The sequence below is a fragment of the Mus musculus genome, chromosome 7 (genome assembly GCF_000001635.26).
Source record: "Mus musculus strain C57BL/6J chromosome 7, GRCm38.p6 C57BL/6J".
NCBI lineage: Eukaryota > Metazoa > Chordata > Mammalia > Rodentia > Muridae > Mus > Mus musculus.
In genome coordinates this window covers 110,894,324-110,917,145 of record NC_000073.6, presented here as the reverse complement: position 1 = coordinate 110,917,145, position 22,822 = coordinate 110,894,324, and the positions used below count along the sequence as shown (strand labels likewise).

The 22,822-nt window shown below is 45.0% G+C and overlaps 1 protein-coding gene and 1 long non-coding RNA gene across 8 annotated transcripts in view; one reads left to right on the top strand and one right to left on the bottom strand.

Moving 5' to 3' along the window:
- Positions 1–22,822, top strand: part of Mrvi1 (MRV integration site 1) — a 114,653-nt gene that overhangs the window by 65,764 nt on the left and 26,067 nt on the right. For all 7 annotated transcript variants that reach the window (XR_869664.3, NM_194464.3, NM_010826.5 and 4 more), the window contains 5 exons: positions 11,596–11,719; positions 14,863–14,893; positions 17,332–17,472; positions 18,109–18,240; positions 21,211–21,352. Coding sequence is in view for 6 of the 7 variants with exons in the window: in NM_194464.3 (NP_919446.2) it covers positions 11,596–11,719; positions 14,863–14,893; positions 17,332–17,472; positions 18,109–18,240; positions 21,211–21,352 (570 nt within the window). In the remaining variant the exon portion in view is untranslated. The remainder of the gene's footprint in view (positions 1–11,595; positions 11,720–14,862; positions 14,894–17,331; positions 17,473–18,108; positions 18,241–21,210; positions 21,353–22,822) is intronic.
- On the bottom strand, positions 11,295–12,161 carry Gm16336 (predicted gene 16336). Its single transcript, NR_045267.1, has 3 exons — positions 12,043–12,161; positions 11,605–11,712; positions 11,295–11,447 (listed from the first exon to the last, which is right to left on the bottom strand). It is a non-coding gene; the product is annotated as a predicted gene 16336 (long non-coding RNA).

Sequence of the window (22,822 nt, the reverse complement as noted above, 5' to 3'; positions counted from 1 at the left end):
ATTGCTGGTACACCACCACACCTGGCCCTGTGTGCTTCATTTTAAGATATAGGTATATTAAGACTTAAGAGCTCATTACTACAATAATATTTTGATAGTGTTTCTATTTCTTTGTGACAGTCATATGTTACATTCATATATATTTATGGAGAGCAGGGTTCTGTTTGCTGTTGTTTCTGATTCTGTTTGTTTTATTTTCTTTTGTTTTATAGTATTTTAGTGGGGTTTTTTTTGGGAGGGGGTGGTTTTTTGTTGTTGTTTAGTTGTTTTGTTTCTGTTTGTTTGTTTGTTTGTTTGTTTGTTTTTTGAGTCAAAGTCTCATTCTGTAGCCTGAACTGGCCTAGAAATAGCAATCCTTGTGTGTCAGCCTTCTGAGTGCTAGGGTTATAGATATGTCCCACCATACCCAGCTTGGCTCTGTTTCATTCTGGCCAAGATGTTTCTTTTGAGTCATGACTTTAATGAGACTATGTTCTCATGTGTAGTGGGATTAGCCCTCTCTCAGTACTTTTCTTCTGAAACATATCTGTGCATATTTGACATAGATTTAAGTCAAGATTGCAGAATGAGCAATGAGCGAGAGGCCAGAGGCCAGGAGACAGGAATCTGTCTCAAGAGAAGTGAACAGAGGTTTAGGTTTTCTGACATCTGTATGCCCCTTTCACATTTGAGAATTACACCATCTTGTGCACCTTGCATGCTGGATTCAAAAGGATTGCCCATGCAATCCTTTGTTTGCTGTGAAGTTTGTAAGACTTTAATTTACTCACCTTGCAGATACTCTTGTCTCGACCAGACACATTTAGGTATTTCTGTTTTCTCTTGCAGAGCATTTCGTGTTCTTTGCACACTCTGTGTAACCTTATTAATTGGTAACCAGGACTCTTAGTTCACTGGATTTCCTGACCAATCAATCACTAGTAGTGGAGATGAGTGTGGCCCCATGTCACATGCTTCCTGCATTCTAAATATTGTTCTTAAGCAGTAGAGTGCTGACTCTGGGGACTGGGATAAGGACTGCAGCCAGAGTGACTACTGCATGCCAGATGCCGTGCTGAGTGTTTGACCCTGGTAGACTCAGTGCTCACACGAACCACGAGAAGCAAGCAGGTCTGCGGTAGTCACATGACACGCAAAGACAGAGAGGCTTGTGAAGGCCTTGGTGATGTGTGGTGATGTATCTCTTAACCGCAGGAGCAGGATCAGAGCCTGAATGTGTGTAACCTCTGAGACCTTTGACCCCCTTGGCAGAACATCTCTCTTTCTGAATTTACAACTCTACCTCCTGTTACTTTTATTTTATCTGGTTCAGCATCGTTTCAGTTATCCTGCCTGTGGGAAGCCATGCGCATCTCTGTATCTGTGTGCGCTTTATCACTCCGGTACCATTATCTAACCCAAAAATGGTGAGGAGGACATTTGCCTTGCTTCTCTTTTGGAGTGAAGTTTAGTGTGTTGCTTTTTCTTCCAAGAGTCATGCATCGTATTAAATAAATGCACTATTTAAAATTATATTTATATGATTTGATATAAAATATAAGTAGTAATTATAAAACATGTTATCGTCTAGTTAGGTCTCTCTGTTAACTGTGATAAAACACTAATCAAACCAAATTGTGGGCAGAAACAGTTTATTTGGCTTACAAGTCCTGATCACAGGCCATCATGGAGGAAGATCTGGGCAGGAACTCAAGTAGGAGCAGAGGCAGGAACCATGGAGGAGAGCCGCTTGCTGGCTTGCTCATCTTGCTTTCTTATACCAACCAGGACCACAGTGGGCTGGACCCTTGTAAGCCTATTATTAGTCAAGAAAATGCCCCACAGAGATGTCTAAAAGAAAGACTGATAGAGGCAACTCCTCTTCCTAGCTGTATCTTATTTGTGTCAAGTTGACAAAACTAACCAACACAATATTATTTAACCTTTTATCATTATATATTTATTTATAGTTATATATATACTTAAATTTCTATTATACATTTATAATTACTGTATAATTAAAAATGTTTTATATGTTTTTATTTCCCAAGTTTCAAAATTGGTCTTGAAGTCTATCAAATATATTTTTTGAAAAGAGTACATATTACTCGATTAATTTAGTAATTTTCTTCTCTCTTTTATTTATTGGTATGGGTATTTGGTATATTTCCTTTTACAGTCACCAAGTCTGTACCTGTGTTTGTTTTGGAGTATCTGCAACTTTTTTGCATTAGGAAAATTAAAATTTAAATTGTTGGGACCCAGGGACTCCAGACACACTGTGTTACCGTTTGCTCTTCAGTTCCAGTTCCAGAGTACGTTATTTAGGTGCTGGCTGGCTTTGCTCCACCCAGGCACCTAGGGACCCTCATGTCCTTTTGTTATCTTTCAGCAGATTCTTGGAGTCCCACAGCTTAGAACAGGACAGGGTGGAGGTAATAGGAGGGTGTGTGTGTCAGATTCCAGAGCAGGGTGTGGACTGTAACTCCTCTTTCACTTCAGCTCTGTGGTGGCACGAGCTTCACAAATAGCAAGAGAAGCTAGGAGCATGGTTGCTAGCCTAAGAGCTGCCTTACACCATGTTCAAACCCCATTCATGTGATAGATTGTAGTTGTCAGCTATGTCCCTGTCATATCATCTTCTCAATTTAACAATATACCTAGGCAGCTTCCCATTTAATACCTATGGAACCTTAAGTTTTTAAGATAAAAACTAAGCTGATATGTAGGCATTTCCCCACATGTCTCTCTGCTATAAATAATGGTATGATGCACTCTCTCACATGTTATAGAAATGCCCATTTTCTAAGGGATGCCATTCTACAGGTAAGACGGGTAGATTAAACAGTATTTTCATATATGTGTGTTTTTGGTTGTGTGTAGATTGTCAAACTTTTCTACAAAATTATGCCAACATAGCTATACCTAGCCTGTAGCAAAGTCTTCCTCTCTATATTGATAGATGGTCACTGAGTTTTATGAGTAGGTAGGTGAATCTGACTCCTATGAGCTCCCAGTGTTAAAGGGGAATTATACAGGAGGGCTGACTCAGTGGGTGAAGTGCTTGCTGCACAAGCATGAAGACTGTGGATCTCAGAACCCATGGGAAGCCAACGCTGCAGCACACATCTGTAATCGCAACACCTCTGTGGTTAGATGGGGTGAAGACAGGGGCCAACAGGCCTGGCATCCACAGTGGCAGACAGGACACAGGGTCTCAAGTGAAGTGGAAGGCAAGGACTGGTCCCTCAGGTTGTCATTTGACATCCACACATCACTATGGTATGTGCGGGTTCCTCCACTCATGAACAACACACACACACACACACACACACACACGTTCATAAACAAAATGAACCCAGGGTGTTCAATAAATGAACACTTCCTCCTTATTCTCTCAGGTCTAAGGTGTGGGTGATTAATAATTTGGGTTTCATCATTTACTGGTTGCTGAGCTTTGGGCAAGTTTCTTGGTCTTGGCACCTCAGTTTACCCAGCTCTTTAATGGGGATAATTATGGCACCTAAAGTACTCATTAACCTGATGTAATGTTTTGTGTGACCCTAGTCTTAAGTTCAATTAGATCCTGCCATTCTTTCAATGACCGTTGCTGAACTGTGGAACTCTATCTAGGCAACCAAGTGTGACAGAACAGGATTGGGCTGCAGTCATCCACAGGCCCCTTCCCATCATGTATCCAGAACAAAAGATCCGGCAGCCCTCCAAGCTCTGACTCAGAGAATATGTCCAGGCTCTAAACCAGCGGTTCTCAACCTGTGGCTTTAGCAAGCCTCTATCTTCAAAAATATTTACATCACAATTCATAACCGTAGCAAAATTACAGCAACGAAAATAACATTAAAGTAGTAACGAAAATAACATTATGTTTGGGGGTCACCACAGCATGAGGAACTGTATTAAAGGGTTGCCACATTAGGAAGGTTGAGAACTACTGCTCTAAATTCAACAGAGCTCACAGGAAAAAAAAAATGAATCTCTGATGATGATTTCATGAGAAAACTCTAATCTTGTTGCTGTTCCTTGGGGAGACAGGAAAGGCCCTTATCAGGGTGTTCTGGAGTCTCCAGAACCTTGGCTCTCAGTTTCCCCAATAAATCTGACCTTCCCAACAATCCAACCTGTTCCCTTCCCAGGGCTCATTCTGCAGCCTTTGATCATTGTTTCAAGACAAAGATGTGAGGTTGATAAAGGCCACTCTCCAAGTTGTTTTCTGGAAATGTGATGGGGACTAAGGGAGTAGGGCTCAGACCATACCATCAAGGAGATGGCTGTGTCCCAACAGCCATTAACGTTTCATCCATCTCCCAATTTGACCTTTGGCCCACATTCTTGACAGCTCACACAGCACCCAGAGTCTCTGCAGTGCACTTTTGTCTCAGAGGCTTCGTTCTGTTCTCAGGATGAACACTGGAACCTTGGAAAACCCTATAAGGCTCTGGGACAGCCCCATTCACCTCCCAGCATCACCTCTGAGGCTCTGGGCCAGCCCGACTCACCTCCCAGAATCACCTATGAGGCTCTGCAGCCAGCCTCACTCACCTCCCAGCATCACCTCTAAGGCTCTGGGCCAGGCCCACTCACCTCCCAGCATCACCTCTGAGGCTCTGGGCCAGGCCCACTCACCTCCCAGCATCACCTCCCAGTATCATTTCCAAGGCTCTGTGGCCATCCCCACTCACCTCTCCGCATCACCTCTGAGGCTCTGGGCCAGGCCCACTCACCTCCCAGCATCACCTCCAAGGCTCTGAGGCTAGCCCCACTCACTTCCCAGCATCACCTCCCAGTATCACCTCCGAGGCTCTGTGGCCAGGCCCATTCACCTCCCAGCATCACTCAGAACCACCCTCTCTCAGCTGTCAACATCTACCTTTCCTTCTGCAGCTCCTTCATCCTCCATTTCCCAATTTCCCCTCTACACAGAGGGTTTTCTCCTCTCTTCTTTGCCCAGTGAACTCCTGTTGTAGATGTCCTCTGATTAATCTCTGTCCTCTTAAACACTAATTTCTGAAAGGGACACTTGTGTGAAAGTTTTGCTTAGTAGAGCATCTATCTTTGGCTCCAGCCCCCTTGCCTGGGACATAGTAAGTACTCAATAATTAGGGAAATAATTCATGAATGAATGGACTCACCTGCATTCTCTGTGAGAGGAAACCCAAGGGCAGACAGAGTCACCGTAATGCATCATAATGCAACTTCGACTGAGCAGAGGTCCTTGGGAACAAGGAGGAAGAAGCAGCTAGCTTAGCGGATGAGTCAAGGAAGGTTGGGGGCAGCTTTGCTCTGGAAGAGAAAGGCACACCGGGCAGGGCAAGCAGAGGGGACAAAAGCACATCTCTGGTGCCTGGCATGCTTCAGAAACAGAATTTCAGCTGAATCCACTGTGTAATGTGTGACCCAGGGAGATGGGCTATGTGACCCTGAGGCTGAAGCAGTGGTATTGGGTGGGGGAAGGTGAAGACCTCAAGGGCCAAGTAATAAGTTAAGGCACATGGTGAGCCAGAGAAGCCTACAGGAAAGGAAACTACATCCCAGCCCAATTCTTCTGAAGAGATTACAACAACTGGCCTGAGATAGGAGATAGTCAAAATTTATAAAGGCCCAGGCCCTGCCATTGAGAGAATGCCTCATTCCAAATGCTGTCATTGGAGACATCCCTTTGTAAAATAGACACCCATGTAAAACAATAAGGAAATGGTCTGGTGAGGGACAAGGGATAACAGGACTGTGGAAGGATAGTTTGAAAGCCATTTGGAGGTGAGGAGAGTGGGACATGGTGAGAAAGGCATCAGAAAACCACCAGGAATCTGCATGGGTGGCCTTGTGGGTAATGGTGCTAGTACCAGGTCTCAGATCTCAGTAGGGAGAACTCCCTTGAGAAGAGGACCAAGCATCTGGATTTGAACATATTGAGTGCCCACGGGACACAGCTGAGATGCAACAGTTTGACAGAATCAGTTTTACATCCTGGTTCTACTATGGATGAGTTTGGCTCTGTGGGAATCTATCAGCCCTAACTGGTCTTCCGTTTCCCCGACTCAGCCGAACAACTGTAGACAGCCAACAAGAAAGAGTATGGAATGTGTGGCTGATGTTTTATGAATGGTGGCGTTGGAATGATTCTTATTCTCTGTATCTAGTTGGTGATGTCTACAGGGTCGTTGGAAGTCTGGACCAGGTTTCCAAGGAAGGTGGATGGTTCTACACAGCTCAAGGCTGGGCCACAGTCTCATGTCTCACACAGGGAAAATGCTTACCTGAGAAGACAGACGCAAAGAAATGTATTCTAACTGGTGTCTCTGGCCTTGGAGGAAATTAAAAACCTCCTTGTTGCACTAAAATACCCCCCTTTCCACAAATACAGAAGAGGATAGGGAGGAAGGAGAGAGATTAGACTAGATGTACCCTTCAAGATAAGAACATAACAATTTAATTGAGTTTGAGTTGAAGTGAAGTGAAACCGTAGGACTTGCTGAATCTCTGCTATTACTTCCTCCACAGAGGAGAAATTAGTTTTGACAATGTATTAGGAAATATATTAAGGGTTTAGAGTTGTGGATTTTTCTGGCTTTGATTTGGAGCAATTGTTCTAAATTCTTAACCCAGCATAACGTCGGTCACATATGGCAAGACACAGAAATAATAGTCATGAGAGAAGTTTATATTCACAGATTCCCTAACACAGGGGCACAGTACACCCTCTGGGCCAGATAGAAAAGCACCAGGGTCAGCTAGGAGGTAGAAGGTGGGTGGGAAGGATCTTTACTGGGGTTTTCATGACAAGGAGTGAGCTGAGCAGAGTAGGTACCTTAGGAACCTCGGAGTCAGATAGTTTGAGTAATTTTAGCGGGCTCTGAAAAGGAGACAGGAGTCTAATTGTTGGATACTTGATGATGTGGAGCAAGAATGGATATTGCCTTGGTATGTGAGAGATGGCTAAAGGAGAGGGTTGGAAATACAGGTTCTAGGTTGATTGGGTTGGTTTAGATGTCAAAGGTGTACTTAAAGGAGAGTTCCCCCCCCCCCCGTCTCCTGTAATGAGCTAGCCCCAGAGAGTCAGTCTTTCCAAGATTGAAGACCCTAAACAGAAAAAGCAGAACATCTCATTATATATTTTCTTTGCTAGCGATTTCTTCCAGCTTTCTTGCCTCTGACTGGCTAGCTGATGAATTCTCCTCTGTGTGTGGTCAAGGTTATAACATTTCCATTCTACTTTGTAACCAGTTTTCACAGTTGTCCAGTTGTGCACCCGAATAAAAGGGTTTCATGCTTACTGCCAGTTCCCTCCTTGTGGCTAACCATCCTTAAGCATTTTTATTTTGATTTATGTTTTATTTAGTTGGACTTCATTATCTAGTAGTTTTCCTGGGAAGCACTGGAAGTATTCTGTGTCCTGAGTTCTAGCATATTTGAAAACATCTTATTTATCAATAGCCTGCATAACTATAACATTATTGGCTAATTCATTTCTATGAAATGTTTCCCAATTGTTTTCAGCATTGTAGAGATACCCAAGACCTCTTATTTACTGTGTCCCTTAACCTTTATATTCCCTGCATGTGTATTTTCTTTCCTGTTAGGAATAAGAACAGTAGCATTTCTTTATAGACATGCCTTGAGAAGAAAAGAAAAGAAAACAAAACAAAAGAAAACAAAAGAAGGAAAAACAAAAGAATGGAAAGAAAAGCTTCAGATGTATAGTTAACCTCCAAGTTCAACTCTTCCCTCCACTAAGGACAAGTTTTCTTCTATTATGTCTTTGAATATATTATTTGTTCAATGAAAGGGTCGATAGAACTCAACTTAGAACCTTCCTTCTTCAATCTTTCTTTTCCTCTTTATATTCTTTATGATCATTCAATCTATCTGGTCCACCTTACTAATTCATGTAAAACTGTGCGTGTTATATGTCCTCATTTTTAAAAAACAACCTGACCAGTTCTGTTTTTTCAATCTCTTATTCATTCCATTCTTGGTCTTTAATTTTTTTCCTTAAATAGAATCCTTGTCCATTATGTGTGATCTTCTTTTCTTGTCCTGATTTCTTATTCTCATTTTTTTCAGATTCTAATTTCCCCTAGAGTTAAGCAGTTACTGTATATATTTTGCACAGAAATGCAGTTTTTCTTTTTCCCCTATGTTCCCTGCATCTATGTGTCCATCCGTACATCTGCCTCCTGTGTTTCCATTCTTCCTTCCTTTCTACCTTCCGTCTTTCCTTCCTCTTTTCACTCTAGTATTTTTGTCTAGCTGCCATGTCATTGGTTTCCATTTCATCTGTTTGTGACTGGACATTTCCACCGGGATCTCCTCCTTCCTTGAATGTGTTGGGGGAGGAGGGTTGGTTTTCATTCACTCCCTCCTGCCACATCTGAGATCTCTTTGTCTTCTTCTCTCAGTACTGAGGACTGGGTGCTCATGGGTACTTCTTTGCTGCTTGAGTGGGAGGAAAGAGGAAGTTCAGACAAAGCTGTTAACAGCAGCATTTGTAGGCTTTCTGCTTCTTTTCTATAACTTTGTTCAGAGTCCAAAACTGGAGTTTATTATGGCAAATTGAGATATTTCTGTTCCTCCAGCTGGGGATTAGTGAGATTTGGAGCACCAGTTTAGGATGGAATTGTATCAAGAGTCTGTCCAGATGTTTATTGTCTAGACTTGACCCACCCCTTACCAAGAGCCATTCATTCTTCAGCCAGGCAAAGGAAGAAAAGGTAGACGAAATCAAGGACTTTAGCCACTGTGCTATTCTCTAACGTGGTTCGTGTGGAGCTTAAGTTGGAGCTCTCCATACGGCTCCTGCTACATCCGAAGAGCTTGCTTTATTTGTTTAGTTGTTTTCAATCTTCCCTTCTGGTGAGCTCCTACATATTATACAGGTAATTCTGATACAATACCAATACTCATTCCTCCTTTCTTCTCTCCTCCTTCTTGGCAGGGAAAGCTAAATGCCAATACAGGCAGCACTTTCTCTTTCTCTTCTTGGCAGTGTTGGTGTGGTAGGGTGTAGGACTTTCTAGAGAAACTTTCTTTCTGACGTTCCTCTGCAGGCTGCCTACTCATTCTATCTACTCTTTCTTGTTCTGTGCTCTTATATTCTTAGAAACTTCCTTATCCAGAATCCATTTTTGTTTTTAAAAAGACAGGGTTTCTCAGTGTAGCCCTGGCTGTCCCAGAACTCATTCTGTGACTAGACTGGCATTGAACTCAGAGATCCCTCCTGAGTGCTGGTATTAAAGGCATGCACCATCACCTCCTGTCAACATTTATTTTTTTTTAATATTTTGTTTGTATGAGTGTTTTGTCTGCATGTGTGTCTGTGTACTACATGCACACCTGATGCTTGAGGAGGTGGTGAGCCCCCACATGGGTGCTGAGAATTGAACCCAGTTCCTTTGCAAGAACAAGTGCTCTTAACCACTGAGCCAACTCTCCACCCCCAGAATCCACTCTTAGGCCAGGTGTTGAGATGCATGCTTGTAATCCCAGAATGCAAGAGGCTGAGACAAGAGGACCAGTACAAGCTAAAGGCTGGCTTGGACAATATAGTGGCACCCTGACTCAAAGCAAACAAACTCAATAAAACCCCTGTTCTTGGAGGGAGGAAGAAAGAGGAATCAAAGGTGGGGGTACCCCATTTATTTCTAGGAAATTCTGTTTTTAGCCATTATTATTATTATTTTCAGTACTTTATTTTTCTGTATTTAATCATTGTTGGCACATATATAATTGATAATATGATTTTTGGTTGTTAATTAGTTGCATTCAGGGAAAGGGTATTTGGTTCTGGTATCCACATATACATGGAACTGCTATTTGATAAGAGCTGGTAGCCCTAATTAGTTTCTTTTCTCCTTTCTATTTTTGTTCCTCCTCCTTCCCCTCATTTTCTCTCAACTTAGAGAAATGTTTTAGGCAGAAGCCCCCGGTGTGTCCTTCATCTGGAATTAGATTTGATGTTTCAGACACACATACAGCAACCTCAGGAGCCCCCCGCTTAGCTGGCTCTCTGCTAAGTGTGGCAGAGGTGTATAGATACAGAGCAAGGTCACAGATGACACATGGAGCTATCAGTGAGCAACAAATGCCAGCAGAAAGCAAGAGCTGACAGGTAGCTACAGGAACTTCTGGTCTAATGGTACACCTAGAGATGTAGTGTTGGCTGTCCTGTCCATGACAGATGACCCTGTAGCCTTCACTTGAATAACTGACACATCAAGGAGTCTATAATACTGTTCTGTTATTGAACAGGGTCAATCTGTTAAAAACCTATTCACTGTGAACCCAACTGTGTCCCTTCTCCTCTCTGCTTTGTCTCCCTTGGTGATAGGAATCCCAGTCTTAATTCCAGCCAGATGATTGGTACAACTCTGCCTTCTGTTCTGACCTCTAGCCTGGCCTGCAATTCTGGAAAACAGACAAGCAAATTGGAACACTGCTAGGTCAAAAGCCATGGCAGACAGTAAAAAATGGGGATAGATAGCTGCGTGTAAATGCAGCACCCTCACTGGTCAGGATCAGTGGGATCCTGAGGTGGCTCGAATGAAAGATGTCTAAGATGTCTGAGGTTGTTGCTTCACCCTAAATATGCTGTGAGTGAGAACACGGTAAGGCACAGCAAGTCTATCTTGTGTGGATGTGAAGGTCTGTGCCCAAGGTGTTGGCCAGCGGTCTGGGTTACACTTGCTAGAGAACATCTGGGGTCTCTCAAACAGCAACAAGGCAGAGTATGTATAGGCATGGGATGGGTCTAGAGACCATGAACCATAGGATTCCTCAAAGAGCCACTGGGAAGTAGGCGACAGATCCAGGAAAGAGCTGCTCAAGCAGAAGAGAGATTTACAGCCTGCTCTCTCCATTTCCTGGTTACAACCTTGCATCATTTGGGGAGGCAGCACATGCTGTTTGTTGGCTCTGTTGACTAGCAGACATCCGTATTTCTGAGACCTGTGACGGGGCTCATGACCTTAGCTTTATCCTGGAAAATACCTGCTTCTGTTACTATCTAGTGGCAAACAAGATGCTGACTTCTAGGTAGGACCTAGGAGATGGTGCTTTTGGATTTATTTGGGAAAAATTATCAGTCAAGAGATCCCTTTAAGAGCCTGACAAATAGAGAGGTTTTTTTCCCAAACACCCATAATCAAAGAGTCAACCAGCTTCCAGTTGCCAGAAACCAACATCTAAATGCTGACACACGATCATACTTGACACTGGGGATTATGGGAAGAAACGACTGGGGCCAGATAGATGTTGGTTTGCCATCAAGCTGCGCCATTTGCTATGCCTGTAATCTTCAGCAAGCTACCAACTTTATTGAGCCTTATACTATCCACAAGCAGAAGAGAGATTTACAGCCTGCTCTCTCCGTTTCCCGGTTACAGCCCTGCATCATTTGGGGAGGCAGCACAGGCTGTTTAAGGGATGGTTAAGAAGCAGCTCTTCAGGCCACTCTGAGGGTAAAGTAAAATAGAAAACAATTAATAAGGTCTCTGGCATGTAACAACGTGCTTACGAGTGTTGACAGCTCTCGTGGGACCTGCCAATAGTACTAGTATGATTTGAAACAGGCATTCTATAAGGAAAACTCTTATTTTCCAGGAGTCTCACCTGAACTCGCCCCAGCAGCTGAGGAAGAAGAGTCCAAGAGTGGTCTGGATGTGATGCCCAACATTTCTGACATATTGCTGCGCAAACTTAGGGTTCACAAGTCACTCACTGGAAGGTAAATCAGGACATGAGCTTTTGAAGATCTTTCAGGGGGTCCCCATGTTAGACCATGGGTGGAACACAGCAGAGTATCAGTTTTGGTTTTCATTCTGAAACGGATGCAGTCCAGTGGTCCAGGCAGAGCTAATGCAGCCAAAATACAAAGCACAGGGTGGGCCATGTTGGTATTTCCAACTCCAAGAGTATATGAAATTCAGGCAAGAACCTTTGAGGACACAAGGGTCACCAGAGGTGAAAGTGGTGGGCTTTGGGCCAGAGGACATACATTTCAAAGTACTTGCCAGGGGACACACATTTCAATCCATATAAACCACTTACCTGTGGGACAGACGGTATATGGAGAGATGCACAAAATCCAAAATCATGTGACGAACTGAGCAGAAAGTGCCCCAGACTTCTGCTCACAGGGAGAAGGTTCCTTTCCTTTCTGAGTTTTGGCTTCATTGCCTGTAGAAGAGTCGTAAGTGATCTGCCACTGGCAGGATGCACTAAGTGAGACCATCTGTGGGCAGGGCTTGGGAGAGTGTCAGCCCAGAATGCATCCTTGATAGCTGGATTAGAAAGTAAAGAGTGGGATTGGAGAAGTTTCTAGGAGCACCATGAGATAGGGCAACCCAGAGAACGATCTAAGTGAGACACTGGGAAGTGAGACAAAGAAGATCTTTATGACAGGGTAGTCAGGAATCCAGGTCACAGTGACAAGAAGCCACACATGCAAAGACTTTGGTGAATAGCTTTCCAAACGAAAAGAAGTGGTTTTAATAAATATCAGGGAGACAAATGGTGAATCACATGCAAAAGAGCAAAGCTAGGGTCTGGAGAGATGGTTCAGAGGATAAGAGCAGTGGTTGTTCTTTCCGAGGTGCTGAGTTCAGTTCCCAGCACCCGAATGGTGGTTCAGCATCAACTGCAATGGGATCTGATGCCCTCTTCTGTCATCCATGCATGCATGCAAATAGAGAACTCATAAACAAAATATAGTGAACAGCGAATGAAGCTACCATAATACATGAACACCAGCTCAAAATGGACCACAGACCTTAATGTCATGGAATGCTTAGAGGAAAATACAAGAGACAAGCAATCTTCATGAGCTATGAACTTGGGTTAGCCCACAGCTCCAGATAAGACAGGAAATCACACACAGAAGGTTTTAAAAGAACAGGTAAAAAATAAGTCATCACCATCATCATAATTTTAGTAAAAAGCCTATGCCTCAATGTTGCCCAGAAAGCGGAAAGTGACTCACAGAATGGGAGGAAATATTCATGGATCATTTACCTGGTAAGGTGCATGGTGCTATAAAGAATTCTTGTGATTTGATAAAATTTAGATTTCAAAGAGAGAGAGAGCACACTGGGTACCTGAGAAGATTCGCCATTACTCTGCATTGTCTTGGAGGCCCAGATGAGTCTGCCTCCTTACTGCTTAGTAAGAACTGGCTGTGTCACGTGACCACTTGACCTCCACCACACCACCCTGTCCCTTACTGTTTGTGTGTGTGTGTGTTCTGTAGCTCAAAGTAGAATGTAAAATAAGCTTGACTAATTATTTCTGGAAAGATGTAATTTTCATTTAATAGCCAAATGAACCTAGGTGACAGAAGCACATTCTAAGCACTTGATAAACCTCCCAGACCATATGTGCCTCTTCCGTTTCAAGTGAGAAAGCATGTTGACCCTGAGAGGACAAGGCCTGTGTAAAGAATTTTAAGCAGGAGACATCTTTGTCATTGTTTGTCCCCATACTCTGTTTTCTGCCGGCTCGATGGCCACAGGGTCTTGCTGTCTCATCCTGACAGGAAGGCTCTTGCTGTCCTTGGTCAAGGGTGAGAACCAGCCCTTCCCAGAGATGGATGACCCCTCTCCCTTTGCTCTCAGGGTCTCTCCGTACCCATACAAGGGAGGAAAATTGTGTTTCCTGAGAAGTTTATTGATGGTGTGCTTAGTCGCCAAGTCCTGTGACGCGAGTTGAACCCCCTCCTGGCCTCCCCACCCAGCACAGGAAAGCGCCTGTGTGGTATTTACGTTATCTGGGCTTCCAATGGAGCCAACTTTAGTTACTAAGGGCTGCACAGGCAGCCACATGGAGTGGTTGTGCAGATAAGGAATCTGTTGACTGGGACAAGCTGTGGGAACTGCTCAGGAACCTCTCAGAAGGTCACCTCTATGCCACCCCGATTCCAGAGTTTGGAGGCTCTTGTTGCAATGAGCTCTACCAACCCTTTTCTTACCAAATAGATGTTTCTGGACCAAATAAATGTTTGTCGCAGTCCTCGGAGTCTAGGAAGGAAGGATCAGTCTTTACAGAGCTAGGGAAGCCCTTGAAAGCTACAGTTTACGTCAGACATAGTTTGAAAATGACAAATGCATGCATGTTTTCTGATTTCTCACAACCTGTGGGTAAACAGTAATAATAGCCAAGGTGCCATATAAAGCTAACCTACAGTGGGCATTGGTTACAGGATGCACACATATGCACACCACACAGATAGCAAAATCCAAATGTTCAAGACCTTGTATAAAATGGCATAGTACTTTCATATAGTCTCAACAACCCTCTGACATTTTTAATAATCTCTACATGATGTATAATACCCAATATAGTGTAAATTCTATTTAAATAGGTGCTATTCTGTGTTGCTTAGAGAATATGGCCAAAAGAAGTCTGGATAAATTCTGTATAGGCACAGTTTGTTGTAACATTTTCAATATATAGTGGTTGCTTAAAGGAATATGGAACATGTGGCTGAGAAAGGCTGACTGTATTTACACACACAGTACACAGGTGTTCATGCATATATATGTGTATGTGCAAACATGTATATGTACATATATATGTATATATATATTCCTATAAGACATACAATATTCTGATTTTACATGTGAGCAAGCTGGAACTTAGAGGGGTTGTAGTGGCTGTTCTTGGGTGCTGACCCCAACATCTAATATTCCACACCCCCTCTATAAAGGTCAGTGGTCACGGATGACAGGGAGGACACAAAGGACTGTATCTTTTCATCTCACCAGCTCTGCTCAGTCCTCTTCTGGAAGTGCATGACCTGCTGGTCATCCGAAGTCACCTTCTGCTATTTAGTAGGCTGGATAAAGTTCACCTGTACTTTTTTCTTCTTTACAGCGCCCCTCCACTCACTGAAAAGGAAGTTGAGGTAAGCGGCTCACGGGCTCCGTGACGTGTTCTGACTGTCTCTGATGAGGTTCATCCACACATTCCTTCCTGCAGCCTGTGGCCCTAACGTTTCTATACAAGAGTGATAACAATGACTGTGGGATGTTCTGAATGCTTGTTCCCAGCCACTGCTGAGTTCCCCAAGCCTACCTCCATTCATTTTGACAAATCTGGTGAGAGGTGAGAAGGTTGCTGGAGCTGCCATCTTCAAAGACTGCTGTTGTCCCTTGATGGATGAGTTTCCAATACAAAGCTAGCCAGGAGACTCTACAAATACACTAAATTTAGTTCAAAAATTTTAAATGTGGCCATGTTTGAAGCTTCAGAGTTTGTCATGGAGGACAAAGGTATTGGCCTCCTGAGAGCTTGGGTTGCAAGAAGGACAGCTTGGCCAACAATGTGAAAGCTCTTGGTGCTACCTTCCCTGATTTAACCTCCTTGTCCCAATGCTGGGTGATGGGCGAGCTGAGAATTTTCATTCTGGTGAAGGGACAGGTGGACAAGACATGTAGTAGAGGTGAGTCAGGGAGGGTTGGAGAAGTGGAGCAGATGAGCAAGGGAAGATAGACAAGCTGAGACAAGTGTTCCCCACCCCCACCAGGTAACACAGTGCCCTTGAACTAGACGTTACCACTGCAGCGAGTTCACAGCCCCCACCCCTAATCAGGTGATCTCCCAGTAGCTCTGCAAAGTAGGCAGAGCAGGACTTAAAGCAGAAGAGAAGCTGGGCAATAAAACAGCTCACCCAATCTCCCAGACTCAGGACTTAACAAGATTGAGTTGGATGTGTATATTCCAACTGGCCTCAGGACCCTTCGTGTCAGGTATGGAGAGCTAAGCATTGAGAACTGCTCATAGACGGAAGCTAGGTAGGAGAGAGAACCCTCATCACTGGCCTGTCATTTATGGAGACTGATCATGCCAGCTCGGTTAATGTCAGCCCCTGTTCTCAGGTATGTGCTCACACAGCCATCAGCATGGCAGAAGTAAAACAGACTTGGGAATCAGATGTTGTAAGGCCAAGTCCTCCCTCTGCTTATTCATGTGTCACCTTGAACACGTTAATGATGTCTCTAGTCTTGGTCTCTTCACCTGTAAAATGGGTGTAAGAGTCCTCACTCCAGAGAGTCGTTGTGGAGTTAAATGTAACAAGGTTTATAATTCACAATCACCATGGTCAATAAGGGGTAATTTTCAATAGACCCACCACTGTCGTCTAGGAGGCAGTTCTTGTCTGGAGATAACTGCCATTGGCCATGTTAGATGAACTCCAGAAGCCGGGCAGGGGTCAGTGATCATGGAGGTGAGACGGCTTAGTGACTAAAAGTCCTATGCAAGGCTGACAACATTATGACCCCCACAGTAGACAGAACCAATTCCTGGACGCTGTTCTCTGGCCTGTACAAACATACTGTTCACACACACACACACACACACACACACACACACACACACACACACACACACACACATACACACACACTGAAGGAAGAAAGAAAGCTGCTCCCACTTGCTTCAGGCAGGGCAGATGAAGCAATTGGAACACCTCCCCCCTTCTTATTTCTCATGTGGAGTCCACTTGTCTATTTTTCCTCCCCAGTAGTTATGTGTTACGGTGAGTGCTAACTCCACATCTGATCACCTGCACCTTTAAAATGTTCGTTCTTGCGGGGCTGGAGATGGCTCAGTCGTTAAGAGCACTGACTGCTCTTCCAGAGGACCTGGACTCCATTCCCAGAACCAACATGGTGGCTCCCGTTCCAGGAGATTCAACTCCATCTTCTGGCTTCTGCACTTGTCGTGTGCAGGCATACATGCAGGCAAAACATCCATACACACAAAAACTTTAAAAAATATGTCATTCCTGTATGGTGTGCTTCATTTCGGGCTGGAATATTTATTCCAGGACATTTATCATAACTGATCCATACCTGATCTTGTCTAATCTCTGGGAAGTTACTTAAAGGTGACATAGAACTGTGAGATAACAGGGTTAGAAATGGAAGTTTGCTTTAAATCCACAAGCCTGCTGCTGAGTTGGCCATTCTTCAGATATAGAGGTTTGATGCAGACCTCCCGAACCCCCTGAAATAGGTCCCAGTATGAGTCCAAACTGCTTACACAGCTCTGGCCTAGGCCAAGGCCTATCTCAACCCAAACGTGGATGTTCTTGATTCAGGGAAAGGCAGAATGCTATTGTCTCCTGGTTACATTTGGTCCTGGGAAAGACCTTGCCTGGACCTCAAGGATTGCCATTTGTCCATTTTGGTGTGTTTCACCATCAAGGGAAGTTTACCTGCACATGGGGGCCTTGGGGACTAGTTCCTGGTAAAAGGGCTTGAGCAAGAATCCCACCCGCAGCCTTGCTGGCGGCAGTCACTCCTTCCAGCACCTCTACCACACTCTTGTTCCCAACAGAACGTGTTTGTACAACTGTCCTTGGCCTTTAGAAATGACAGCTACACCTTGGAGTCTAGAATTAACCAGGCTGAAAGGGAGCGCAACCTGACAGAAGAGAACACGGAGAAGGAACTGGAAAACTTCAAAGCCTCCATAACGGTAATTGAAGAGCAACTGCCTCTAAGGGCTGGGCCCACTTCTCCCACTAGCAAAGTAGTCTCTGGGAATGAGAAGGGATCCAAGGTCCTGGCAGAGTCTTCCTCAAAGGATCGGGAGGGGCTGAGGCAAAGGTCCTGGGATCAGGCACCCTGGCAGATCCTTAGGAGAGCGATGGTTGGCTCAGACATGACTTCTTTCAGGCCAGCCAGATGTAGTGTGTCTCCACTGGGCTTCTCCTGTATCTGGAAGACACCGTGGCCTGGGCTTGTCTCATGAAAATGAATTCAGGGTTGGTATGCTTTCTTAGTTAGCTCAAGCTACTATAATGCATTAACACAGGCTGGTGGTTTAAACAACAAACTTGTTTCTCTTAGCTCCAAGGCCAAGTTCGGGTTTCAGCATGGTTAGGTCCACACTAAGTCTATAATGAGACCGACAACCTCTCTTTATAGCCTGGCACAGTAGAAAGAAAGTAAGAGAAAGTTCTGTGACCCCTGATGTATGGGAAGCAATCCCATTGGTAAGGGCCCCACCCTAGTGACCTAGTCACTTCCCGAGGGCCCACCCCCCAACCTGCACATTGGGGTTAGGCTCCCAGTTTGAGGACTCTGGGTGATGCTCCTTGTTGTCCCTCAGTCCTCAGCAAACATCTGGTACCACTGCGAACACCGGGAGACCTATCAGAAACTTCTGGAAGACATCGCCGTCTTGCATCGTCTGGCTGCCCGCCTCTCCAGTCGGGCTGAAGTGGTGGGTGCTGTTCGCCAGGTGAGCCCCACAGTGCTTGGTCTTGCTGGATGGTACTGTTCCACTTGTAGCAATTTGTACCATGACACAAACAAGGGCAAGGAGAGTGTCTTAGTTAGGGTTTTACTGCTGTGAACAGACACCATGACCAAGCCAACTCTTATAAAAATATTTAATGGGGCTGATAACAGGTTCAGAGGTTCAGTCCATTATCATTGAGGTGGGCATGGTACAGAAGAAGCTGAGAGTTCTACATCTTTATCTGAAGGCTGCTAGCAGAATACTGGCTTACAGGAACCTAGTATGAGGGTTTTAAAGTCCATACCTATAGTGACACCCCTATTCCAACAAAGTCTCACCTTCTAATAGTGCCACTCCCTGGGCCAAGAATATACAAACCATAACAGAGAGGTATCACCTCTTGGTGACTGACTTAGACCAGGCATTCTATATAGGTTGTTGAGATATTCCAATATATTTGGTGCCAACTCAACCTTTGAATTATTCCTTCAGGAATTGTTTTCTTTGGGCATTGACATTTGAGGTAGACTGTGTACCGCCTTCCTCTTTTAGAGCCCATCTACAGTAGTTAAGTTAGAGAATTCCCTACTGGAGAAGTCTGTTGAGATTTTCCTGTGTGTTTTGTAAGAATATGTGACTGAGGAGGCTCTCCCTTTTCAATGTTCTCACAGAACACGTGCTCAGCTTCTAGGGAACCAGCATTGGGCAGCGCACACTTCAGGAAAAGGCACTGTTTCATTTAATCCACCCAGTAACCCTGTGAAGTGGCCTCCATACCCCGTATCTGCCCCCCCAGTGAAGGTGAATATTCTCAGAAGATATAGCTTCTAGATGGTGGGAAATCTCAAATATTCCAAATGTGTTGAGAGCCTCCATTATGGCACACATAAAAAACAACTAATTTTCTGTGACAAGACCCAGTCAAAATCCATTAAAAATGTACAAACTTATCTCTGGATCACATGTACAATAAGGCATATGTGGAACATAATTAGACTTAGGTACTATTCCCAAGATACTCCATTGCATATATACAATAATCCCAAACCTGACAAAATCCCAAACATTTTCAGTAGGCATTCTGGGTCAGGGACACTGAAGTTGTTCTAGCATTAGTGAGTGACTGGCAGAGTTGCATGCCGGCCCAGCTCAGACTCTCCACCTTGGCCACTTTGAAAGCATATGGAGCCTCCACACAATGCTGCAGTGCCCACTGCCAGAGTTCCCCTCCAGGTTCTGTCCCTCATTCATGCTGTGGCTCTCACAGAGCTCTCCACATGTGAGTGTGCTGGGCTGTAAACCAGAGCTGCTCATTGTGTCTGCCATGTAGGGCTGACAAAATTCATGAAAAGCACATAAATGTGCCATAACGTCTCGGTACCCATTCCTGCGCAGTGCTTCTGTGAGTGGATGTGCTGAGGGTACACTCATAAGCACTGCCTGTGGAATGAAAGGCGGCCAAGCCACGGGGCTGACCCACCCTGGTGTCTTTCTGGAGAAAGGGTGGCTGACTCAGCATTGTGACCTAGGAAGTAGCTCATCGGGGAACAATACCACCAGAAGGATGCTAGGGAAGAGGCGGGTTTCAGTCCCACATGGTGGTGGGGACATTTATAGGGAAATCCCTCTAAGATAGACAGGGCCTAAGCTGCGTCCTCTGTGGACTCTAGGGAGCATGGAAAAAGGAACCCCCCCCCCACATCTCCATTGTATGTAACCCTTCCAAATATATTTCTAGTTCTCTATGTTATAGAATCTGTCTTTACTCTTCTCTTCTTTATTTGTACTTGTTTGTTTTTAAATTTTTATGTGTTTTTATATATCTGTGAGTATTTTGCCTGCACCTGTGTGCCACATGCATACCTGGTGCCATCAAAAACCAGAAAAGGGTGTCAGATCCCCTGTGACTGGAGTTACAAACAGTTATGAACTGCCATGTGGGTGCTGGGAACTAAACCCAAGTCCCCTGGAAGAGCAGCCAGTGCTTTTAGCCACTAAGCCATCTCTCCAACCCCCTACTTATTTACTTTCAGGCAGAATTTAACTATGTAGTATAGTCTGGCCTCAAACTCATGTTCCTCTTGCCTCAACTACCTGAGTGCTAAGATCCAGACATGCACCACCATACCTGGCTTGTAACCTTCGTAACGTGGTCCTTCCACCTTGCCTTCTGTCCCCTACCCTGCCTTGTGGTCCCCCCCCATCGTCTGTGTCTCAGCTCTTGCTCTCCTCCCTGCTTCCCCTGGACCAGCTGAGACACTTGCTTCCTGTGGCGCTCACTCCACAGGTCTCATTCACATCTGCCCTGTCTCCGTTCATGACTCCATCATCCCCCACTTTAACATGATCAGGAATTCCTCTTTGCCTGCACAGAAAGTTAAGACTCTCACCTAGTACATTAAGTCCTCATGACCCAGCCCTAGAGCGCTTCTTCCCAGCAACCCCGAGTGCTTGTTGATCTTCTATATGAAGCGGGAGTTCATATAAAAGTGCGAGGCTGACTTGCAGAAGCCCTTGGGTGTGCTCAGAGTCCCAGCGTAGTATGGAATGGTGCCCACTTTCATTCTACAGGATTCCTGTCTGGAGGATAAATCTACATAGAAGACCTGTGAGGAACTGCCCCTGGCTCTGGCCTTGAAGTTCTCTGGTCTTGGGCCTTTGTCTATCCTGCCCATGTCTGTGTGCCTACGCTCCACAGCAGTGACTTCAAGCCATGCCCAGAAAGCCATCCCCATCTACTCTCTCCTAGAGTAAACCAATCCTTTCCTTCTCTAACCTTTTACAGCCTGTGGCAGTGTCTTTCTCCTCCCTGGACACGACAACCCTCAGCCCAGTGCCACAGGCAACAAACTCTCAGGACAGATCTGATTTCATCTGACGGTCCCTGCGGCCTTTCTGCTGAGCTCAGAGTAGAGTAACTGGTGCTTTTCTTCAGCTGTCGCCATGCACCTGTGCCCTTGTTCCCCGCAGGAAAAGCGCATGTCAAAGGCCACGGAAGTGATGATGCAGTATGTGGAGAATCTGAAGAGAACGTATGAGAAGGACCATGCTGAGCTCATGGAATTTAAGAAACTTGCAAATCAGAATTCCAGTCGCAGCTGTGGGCCCTCTGGTAAGAACCAGGCTCCCGTCCTCATTGTGAGGACAGGTCCCCCATGGCTTGGACCTCAGGGATCAGGACAGCTTGGTGGCTATATCTGGCTGGTTGAAACTCCTCCACCTCTGCCCAGAGCCACTCATGGGGCCATTACAGCAGCTGCTCTAGTGAGGATGGCGTCCTGGAATCTGAAACATAAAAGGTACCAAGGGTTTCCCAACTCCTGGTAATTAACCAAAGTGGCAGATGCCAAGCATACTCTGATTTCCATGCCCCTCGGATTTCCCCCTTTGGACATCACATGCTAGGACATTGAGCCTTATTCTAGAAAGCATGAAGGATCCAAGACATTCTGTCAGGGAAACATGACCATTGAAGTGGCTCACTGTAAGTGTAGCACAGCATTTATATAACTGGAGCAGATCGGCATCCCTAGTCCACGCTGGCCTCAAACTCATGAGACTGCTTATTCCGTTGTGTCTGGCAGAAGTGTTTAAGTATTCCAATCAAAGGATATTTAATTTTTTCCAGTCGCCCCAAAGAGCAGAACCAGAAAACATTCTATATGAAGCGGGAGTTCATATAAAAGTGCGAGGCTGACTTGCAGAAGCCCTTGGGTGTGCTCAGAGTCGCAGCATAGTATGGAATGGTGCCCACTTTCATTCTACAGGATTCCTGTCTGGAGGATAAATCTACATAGAAGTCCTGTGAGGAACTGCCCCTGGCTCTGGCCTTGAAGTTCTCTGGTCTTGGGCCTTTGTCTATCCTGCCCATGTCTATGTGCCTACGCCCCACATTAGTGACTTCAGGCCATGCCCAGAAAGTCATCCCCATCTACTCTCTCCTAGAGTAAACCAATCCTTGCCTTCAGCTGTCGCCATGCACCTGTGCCCTTGTTCCCCGCAGGAAAAGCGCATGTCAAAGGCCACGGAAGTGATGATGCAGTATGTGTATTTGTAAGAATATTGCAACAGTCCGGGGCAGGGTTGGAGTCTGGGCAGTGGGGCAGAAAAGGCCTAAACTAAGTGAGATATTCCCGTGACAAACAGCAGATGCGTGGCAAGACACACGCTTCAGTGATTCTTTTCTTAATGTTTTAGAAGTTCTAGACAAATTGGTGTAAGACAGAGAAGGGCCACCTGAGTTTGCTCAGGGAATCAAGGATGGATACCTCCTGGGAGGTCATCTCTGCAGGGTTTTAAAGTAAAAGGAGGAAGAGGAAGAGGAGGAGGGGGAGGAGGAGGAGGAGGAGGAGGAGGAGGAGGAGGCAGTATGTGTAAGATGTGGAGGAAGCACAGGTTGCAGCGCAAGGCTGACCACCGTCCAGGCCATAGTAGTAACCATGCCTTTGCCCTGTAGAACAGGGAGTCGGTCAGAAGCATGTCACAGGACACACCCATACTTTATGTTTGTACTACTCTGACTTCATCGAGCACAGTGTGTTTGCAGAGTATCAAAGCTGAAGTCAGGAAAGATAAGCTCAGA